The sequence below is a fragment of the Rhinichthys klamathensis genome, unplaced genomic scaffold, assembly GCF_029890125.1.
Source record: "Rhinichthys klamathensis goyatoka isolate OS25496 unplaced genomic scaffold, OSU_Roscu_1.1 h1tg000420l_1, whole genome shotgun sequence".
In the NCBI taxonomy this organism is placed as follows: Eukaryota; Metazoa; Chordata; class Actinopteri; order Cypriniformes; family Leuciscidae; genus Rhinichthys; species Rhinichthys klamathensis.
The window spans coordinates 240,853-250,367 of NW_026606918.1; the positions used below are offsets into that span (position 1 = coordinate 240,853).

The following is a 9,515-nucleotide window of genomic DNA, read 5'->3' on the forward strand; positions in this document are numbered from 1 at the left end:
TTATGGTTTGCAATGTGAGCTGAGCCGACGCTCAACTCGGAAGTAACTTTCCTTCAGTTTCCCAAATAAACACTACAGACGGGGAGGAGCAAGTAACAGCATCAGCACTTTATTAGAATCAGCACATGGTGGGCAAGCAGGCATGCTTTAAAATGAACCACGAGTTAGCAGCTTAGCTCAAAATGATCAGGGACAGGGTGTTATTTTATGCAGCTCTGCAGCACATATTTACAAATGAATAGTTTGCATAAAACACAATGTATTCAGGAGTTTTTCGGTTTTTTTAAGAGAATGACATTCACTGCCCTGTATTAGGTTTGCAATTTGGGTTAATGCTTAATGTAGGGGATGTTATTCACACAGATGGTACACATCAATAAGATTCTTAGATTTAGGTGCTGGACAATATGTCCTTAATACCCCAAAAGAAAAGTCCTCTCAAACTTACAATCATTATAACGAAGGTGGTTAAAGTGCCCATGTATATTTAACACAAACACATGCAGAGGTACATCCCTGAACATTGTCGTCTCCAGTGCTGATTACGTATCCGCTTCCCACACTGAATCCCAAATATTTACAAAGACATTAAATTAGTCTCATTATCAGTTATCTTCCAAGTTTGCATATCAGTAGTTGTTCATTCAACCTAAAACATCATGGCGCCAGTAAAGTCAGGAGAAGTTTAACACTCATTTTACCCATTTTTTTTTCTTTTATCGGTCACATTTTGTTAAGACATGGACCACACTGTCACAAAAATCTCAAATATAGAAATATGAATAAATAAAAAATAGAACATAGTAAAAATCTCAAACCAAATTTCAGTCACATTCTTTTATATTGTGGTCACAGCTAACATCTTAAATCTCCATGTATATTGAGATTGATTGATATTATGTTTTTTTCCCCCCATTCCTGTTTGTTCCTCCAGACTCCACTGATCTGGCTGACATGAACAGTGCATCAAAGAGCAAAAGTGTCGATTTATGATCAGATATTCCCCTCAAGTCGACTGCACACTCCTACAACTTGCCTCGCTTTTTAAATGAGAAAATTAATTATAAAATTGCACCATCCAAGAAATGTTTAACATTATGATATGGAAGGAAATATCCTATCTTTAAGACGTTTAATACAAATGGTAACTGCTCTATTTAAAGTCATTCAGATTTTTAAAGGAAATCAGGTGTTAGGAAATGAAAACAAATTGCTGTTAGGAATCTATATGGAGGAGGGCTAAAACAAGTTCCTGTAACTTCTCATTGCAGTTGCACTTTGTTAATACCGTAATGATAGGACCACAACAGTTGTTTCTGGGTAAACTAGTACACTTTTGTTTTTTTTGTGTGCATAAATGCATGACTTGTTCCTAAACTCAAATTGATCTTTGTGTTTCGTTCTCCCTCTTTAGTTATTCATGGGTTCATTTGGACAACGCTAGAAACCTATATTATTGCATCACCCATTGTTTTTACCTTGAAAAGAACCAACACATTCTCCAATCCAAAAACCGTATGTAGATCGTCCTAACTGACGGAGTTTTTGAGTAAGCTCGGGCACTGTTGCAAAGCACTCAAGAGAGGTACAAAGAAATGCAGTGACAGACAAAGGGAGGGAGAGGCACTGCGTCAATGACTGCACACACACACACACTCTTACACACGGTGGATTCAATGAAAGGCATTGGTGGGGAGAAAGGGGGGGTGGGGGGTGGTGGAGTTCACACAAAGCCATAGTCTCCTGTCCTTGTGTGTCCCACGAGAGGCTCAGTAATAGAAGTACACTGGAAAAAAGACAAGAAAAGAGAAAAAAATAATTGAAATTTGTTAGTCCAGTCTGATTCAGAAAGAAATTAGCCTTTTAAATTTGATGCATAAATCTAGACCTAGGGCCTCATTTATAAAACGTGCGTACACACAGATTTGATCTTAGAGTGTGCGTATGCTAAAACGGTTTGACGTGGAAAAGTGCTTAGCGCCACGTCAGGTTCTAAGCAGGCGTATACCCTTTTCCTTGTGGTATTTGGAAATCTAAGATATTCTTGCCGCTTCTGAGGTAAAGCATTTGGACGTTGCTCATTTATATGCAAATGACATTAATAAGGGGCCGTTTACAAAGCGGAGACCTGAAACCATTCAGCTGTGCACAATTTCAAGATCATTTGCGATTTATAGATTTCACATCTGGAAGAGTTTTTTTTTGTGCGTGCGTGCGTTCGCTTCTCTGAATCACACGTACGCATTTGAGAGATGATCTTAGATCAAAAGTAGGATGGTTTGGAGGCTACATTTTATAAGTGATCTTAATAAGATCAGTATTTTAGTATTTGCTTGAAGCAGCTGCAACACGAGATTTGTCCTTCTTACTAATATTATCACATGTATGACTTAATACGCCCATAAATAATTCTTAATCCCAGATCAAAATGGAAGATGGCAAAACATCTTATGCTGGGAATAAAAGAAAATAAAGTGTTTGTAAATCAGCCAACATTGGTGTTTGTGGAATTACATTACAGTTTCTACTCACTGAAAAGGATGCCCACCAAGATGACCCCAATAATTCCCATCATGATCATCATCTGTGAAATAAAAAGAAAAGAATAGGGAAATACATTTAAATTCTAAATATGAAATTTAAATACAATACAGTTTTGTATATCTTTTTGTAGAGGGATAAAGACATTAGAAGTTTTCACTTTATTTTAAGGTGTGCTTGTTACAGTGTAGTTATACATTAATATAACTACGTGTACTTACTGTAGGGGTAGGGTCAGGATCAGGGATTGGTTACGGTTGGTTGCATGTAATTATGCATAATTTACTGTTATTCCTATAATAAGTACATGTAACGTGTAACAAGGACACTGTAAAATAAATTGTTACCCATTAGAATTATAAAATGAAGATGATACTTTATTTAAGATATAATGTTTTTAATCAAACAATTAACTGTTCGGCTACAACATAGATACCTTTAGATACATTTTAAATAAATACAAAATAAATAAACTAGTGCTGTCAAGTCGATTAATCGCATCTAACATAAAGGTTTGAAAACATACACACACACACACACACACACACATATATATATTGTATATTTACAAACTTTTATGTTAGATGTGATTAATTGCAATTAATCGATTTGACAGCACTAAAATAAAGAAATAATATTAATAATATTAATATCAAATCAAGGAAATAATATTAAAATTGTAATATACATTTAGTTTCTTTAAAATATTTCATTTGTTTTTAAGACACTCATTTAGAATATTAATTTGAGTACTTTAGATTAAAAAAAACAACATGTCCCTATATCAGTGATGTAAACTGCTGGATAAATAAAAGATTTATAATCTAATAACTTGTACATCTACTCATAAATAAAGTGACAGAGAAGAGGAACGTTTCCGTTTATGAATTATAGGCACATTTTTGATCGATTCCTTAATTGGTTTTATTTTACTTTGAAAAAAAGTGTACGGTACTAAAACATTTTAAAACATCTTTCTATTTTCCCTTTTCCTAGTTACATTTTTCTATTTCTTACAGAGAAAAATACTTTTGGGAAAAGTATGACATGCTATACTCCGCATAAAACTGTTTTAAACAGCATTTTGCTTTTTTTTTTTTTATTGTTTTGCATGCAGCTTTTCTGACCTCATATTAACTGAGAACATGGAATATTAATACTTTACACCTTTCATTTGTCACACCGCAGGACAATTTAAAATGCTATTTAATAAATATATAAATACAACATAAAGACCCATATGAATGCAGATCTGCTTTAAGAATCAACATTTCTCCTTCACAAGGAGATGCTCCACTAAAAACACAGAGAAAAGTTACAAAAAGAAAGGCTTCACTAAGAGTAAAGAAATGCACAAAGGAGAGAGAATAATAAAGCAATCTGGTTTGGAAAGGCGGGAGAGAATGAGTGAGATTAATAGTGGGACGTTTCTAGGGCTGGGCGATATGGAGCAAAAAATATATCTCGATATATTTTGCTATATCTCGATATTCGATATATATCTCGATATCTTTACAGGAAAATGGATGTGAATACAACTCAAAATATAGGCCTACAATCAATAGAAAATTAATTTTCCATAACAGAATGTAACCAAATGAGAAAAATTAAACACAGGGCCTGAATTTTGTCATTATTAATCACGTGATTCATATACAGAAACTGAATAAAGTAATCAAATGGAAAATAACACTGAGTAGTATTTTAGTCCTGAATAAATTAAATACATAGGTTATTAATCCTGATTCCTTTAACTTAAAGCTATCTTTTGTTGTATTGACAACAAAATGAATGACACAAATGGCTGCCGTCACTTTAAGAGGTAGTGCACGGATCCTGTGTTCATTATACTGGCATGCGTTTTATGCTTATTAAAGACAAAACCGACTATGTTTAGAGTATACTCACGACGACCGAAATTGACAATTTTGCGTGTTAAAGCAATATAATCCGCGAAAAATAACTTTTGTTACTGGCCAGCTGTTCTTAAGGCGGATTTTCTATGAATGTGCGCATAGAAAATAATCTCTCAGAGAGCGCGCGAGCACTGATTAGTTTAAAATCGCTTGAATGTTTAAACTGGTAAGACTTAAAAAGACGTGCAAATGGTAAACTTCAGTCACGATGCACTGCTGGCCCGATTGTGCGAGTGAATATCCATCATGTCCCGACTCCTAAACGCGAGTGTGTTTTATCGCCGCAGCTCTTGATGCTTGCCTTGCACAACACATTATGAGAGACGAGAAAGAAGACGCGGCACCGCTGAACACACGCTGTTTGTGAAATTGCGTCTGGCAGATAGTTGTTAAAAGAATGATTTGATTTTATAATCTGTGTGGATTACGATTGCGGGAATTTCCCGCATTATAAATGGGAGACCTGCGGGAATGATTAGAATTATGCGCAATAACCGCGCCGAAATTCGAGCCCTGCAGTAGTTTAAAACAAGACGTTTGTAGTATTACTGATTACTGGAGTCCATTAATCGAATTTCCATGCCTCTTATTTAGTAATTATATATTGTAGTATGTAGGCTACCAATTTACTAATGCAATTAATGCTCACACTCGGTTTCTCTCGTGCTCTGTCGCTCGCGCACAGACACACTCGAGTTCTGTAGCCTCCGGGCTGGTTGCGGATGAGACAATTGTTGAATGAGACAACACGCGAGGTGAGGGGGAACAAAAGCAAGGAGGCGGGGGCGAGCACAGCACAGAGAAGGCAAACAAGCAAAGTGGCGAAATCAGGATTAAATATAAACAATATATCGATATTTACGATATGTCAAAATCCATATCGTGTTTAAAAAATATCTCGATATATTTTAAATATCGAGATATCGCCCACCCCTAGACGTTTCCATAAAAAGAGGAGGATCTGCGGATACGGAATAAGACAGGGATATGGGAAAGGGAACGAGAGAGGAGGAGCGAAAGGGAATTATTAGAGCAGGTTACATCACAAATCACATCTGGGTTTTAATCCAGAAATGCTGTAATCCAGATTGGGACTAGAAGCCCCCCTCCCCCACCCCGCTCAGAGATGCGATTGGACGGGCAGCTGTTCAGCCATCTGGGGCGGGAGGTGGGGGGGTTGGTGGAAGGGAGCTATAAATTTATTCTATCTGGAGGGGTGGAGAATGAGGGGGAGCTTATAAATCTATGCCGAGGGAATGGATTGACAGATAGCTGGATGGAGAGATAAAAAAGTAATATGTAAAGTGAAGCTGTCAGAGGACCAATGCAGGCTTGTACAAGGTGTCACATATCAGAAGTGTGACATCTCTATTTAAAACAAGGCAAAGGAAGTTAGGAAATGAAATTATAATATGAATTCTCTATTTATAATCAGAAAATATTGAAATATTTAGATCCAAGTCATGCTCCAAAAAAGCTCTTTCTATTAATAGATGATTAATGGGGGTTTATTAATACGGGTATATTATTAAAGATGATTCGTCTCAGGAGTGGCTGGAGTCGTTGTGCTACTGCAGTATCTAAGCTTGCGTCACAACTGCACCTCGCCTAATATATCTCGAACGCTGGCCAGCGCTGTGACTTATGGGCCGGGCTGCATTCAGGCTATATCGAAATGAGAACGCTCCTGCTTTAGTGTTGAGTCAGCTGAGCCATCTTTACTGCTGGCAATATAGAAACACCAAAGCAAAGGAGGCACTGTTTATTTTATTAGTTTAAATCAATACATTATTGATGCTAAACTATAACTCCATAGGTTAATCCATAGGTTAGTCTAATATAATCATTTAGATTTTATTTATCTTATTTAGTATTACAAGTGAACTAAAAATGTATAGCCAATAGGCCTCCTTCAATGAATTTCTGTGTAAATACTATTTTAGTATTATTGATGATGTACTATTATAGTGTTTATTAATATTTAGATTTTTTAGTTGTAGTTTTTTGCTTTCATTTAAAATTTAGTTCACGTTTTAGTAATTGTGTTGTGTGTTTTTGTCATTTTTATAATTAAAAAAAAATGTCTAAGTAGTTTTTGTTTTAGTTGTAGTTATATTAGTACATCAAGTTAAACTAAATGGAAATGAGAACTGTTGACTAGACAATCTGCTGAAAAAAAACAATTTTTTTTTCAAGCAACACATTTTTTATGGTTTTAGTTTTAGTTTAAGTTAACTACAATAACCCTGATCCTTCGTAAACCTCTTATGTTTGCCGCATTGAAGTGAACGTGACAGCTTACATAACAGTTTACAAATACATTTTGCTTATGTTTCATGAATGAGGTCAAATCTGTATTCAGTGATTTAATTCTAACAGTGAATGTATATAGGTATCTTAAAATGATTTAAATAAAATGGGACTTGAGGTCAAGGACTCCAGATGTAAATAAACAGACCCAAGCAGCTAAATTTCCCAGAGCGCACCTTAGCATTCTTCCACCAGTACTTGTTTTTCAGTTTAGCGGCGCTGCTCTCAAACTGTGATGCTCCGGCCTGCAGCGCATCCGCCCGGTCGTCCAATTCTGAGAGCTTCTGATCTCTTTCCAGAACCTTGTCCACATTCACACGCATGATGTCAACCACCTGAACACATTTACAGAAGACAGACACAGACATCAGCAGTATGACATCATTGCATGGCATCAGAGATGCAATGTGAAACTGAAAGTCACTTAAAATGGAAATGTCTTAATGTCTTCATAGACACTAAACATTGAAAGCAGTATAGGATGAATATTGTATGAGAGCCTGGCTAGTACCTAAAAATTTGACTTCATGAAATGTTTATGGTTCCAAGAAAGTCCTACTAATAGTCCATCTAGCTTTGATAGCTTTGACTCTCTGACTCCCTCACTGCTACAATCGACAGTTTTACTAATACATAATGTCACGTCCATGTCCAAAAACTATGTTTCCTTGAACCATAGGCCTTTACTGAAGGTCCAACATTTATGCCCACTGTGCAGAATATCTCTATCTTTGTCTCAGTTTTATTTATTCTAACAATTTCAGTTTTTTTCTTCTTCTACATGTTACTCTTTTTTGAAAATTCACCTCATCCTACTTGTTCAGAATCTTATTTGAGGTCACATTGATAGGGTTTACCTCATCCACTTGGGCCTGTGTCTGTTGGAGACGACGGTTGCTGGAGAGATTGGGAGGTCCGGCAGGTGCGCCCCCCTCACCCTCTGGGGCTCCAGCGTTTGCAGCAGCATCCGGGGCAGACCTGATGGAAGAGGAGACAGGGGTTGAGAGGACCTATTTTTGGCCGTTCTCTGCACCACTGGCTCTGCAAAAGGCTCATTCAGAGACTTGTAAAATGTTCAGTCATTTTAAACAAATATTAGGCAGGCTACATCCTGTCAGTTTTTCATGTCATTAATTTGAATTGGGCCTCAATTCAGTAGGCCATGATGCGATAAAGCTCATTGATTTAAGCCTGATAGATGTGACATTGACATTGGAAAAGACATTGTCAATGAAATGTGCAATAAAAAAAGCTTTTTTAATGAATTATATAGGCCTACAAGTTTTATTTAGGTTTATTTAAGTTTTATTAAATAGGTAGCTAGGGCCTACACTTGTATCACATTTAGCATTAAAAAAGCTTTATAAGTGCAAGTGAGCAAATTAAAAGGTGTGAGGGGTTCTGGGTCTAATTGAGGCTCCCAAACGAAAAAAAGAACATTTTTAATTGAGAAAAAAAAACGTCGAACGTTTCATTAAAGCGAAGCTAGTCAGAATATGCTAAATAAACACACGTATAGGCTACAGAAGTCGTGTTCACATCTGGAGGTAAACACAGAAACAGAAGTTGCTCGAGCACTTTTGTAGGATTAGCATTGGATGTATATCGATAAATACACAAACCACAATAATTAACTTTAGTGTTTTGTTTAAAACGCACTGAATTTGAAGATGTAGGCCTATGTGAATGAGATAGGCCTAACTGTCGTATACGGGGCTAAAAGTCGATTTGGGTTGCGCCAGACGAACATCTATAGCATCATCGAATAGCCAAAATCGCACAGTTGAATGCAGATAAGTTTTATGTATAGGCCTGCTGCTGTACGATTTAATAGCATTCTCGATGCAGTTTCCCCTAAATTCCGATAGATGGAGCAGAGCACTAAAGTCTAGGCAAATTATGATGTATCAGCTCTAAAATCTGAGAGATTTTGCGGTGTTTTAACGAACTGTCTTGAAAATAACCTTAGACGCTGAATTACTTTTGCTAAATGTAATAAAGAGAACACACACACACACACACACACACACACACACACAAAACACGTTTTAATACCCCAACTGTATTAGCCTATAGCATCGCAGGCATAAAACGTGATTTAAAAACAAAAATACTGAGTTTTTGGTTTAAGTTTATTTGTTTAAATACAGTGGAAATACAGTGCACTCACATTTTGTTGGCAGGTGCTTAATAAAACAGATCGTCGTCACCGAGATGCGGAGAGAGAGAGAGAGACAGAGAGAGGATTAGTAGTCAAAAGCCAAACTTCCTATATTGACGATAAAAAACATACATAAGGAAGAAAAAAACATATGTAGGCTACCCCTCGCTATAAACTACATCAGTGCTGTATATAATATTCCCATGAGGATGGACTCATGAAGCGATGTCTAGACCGCGTCATCACAAAAAGTGCTGCATTACCGAAAGAGCCTCAGGCGACCAAAGCCTCGAAACACAAATCCAATCTTCTGTATGAAGAGCTTCCTTCAGTTTTTCACACTGGGTGCGACTATATATCCTCCAGAGAGCACGTAGGCTATAGAAAAATCATACGCAGTCAAGTGATGACTTGATTAATATGACAGGATTTAACTTTTGTTAGGCTGTTAGAAATAGCAGTAAACCAAGAGACATAAGCATGATAAACGCTTCTCTAGAACAGATTAAAACGACCAGGACGAAAAAAAATAATAGTCCTCTCGTGTCCGCATGAAAGTGTATGTATGCCTGAGTGAGAGAGAAGGG

General features: G+C 36.7%; 1 protein-coding gene across 1 annotated transcript; it reads right to left on the reverse strand.

Annotated features, from left to right (window-relative positions):
* Positions 1-1,358: 1,358 nt before the first annotated feature.
* vamp1a (vesicle associated membrane protein 1a) lies at positions 1,359-9,515 on the reverse strand. The gene is made up of 6 exons (XM_056235370.1): positions 9,192-9,515; positions 8,938-8,953; positions 7,625-7,745; positions 6,944-7,102; positions 2,533-2,584; positions 1,359-1,786 (listed from the first exon to the last, which is right to left on the reverse strand). Coding segments are annotated over exons 2-6 (351 nt in total). The 5' UTR covers positions 8,940-8,953; positions 9,192-9,515; the 3' UTR covers positions 1,359-1,769.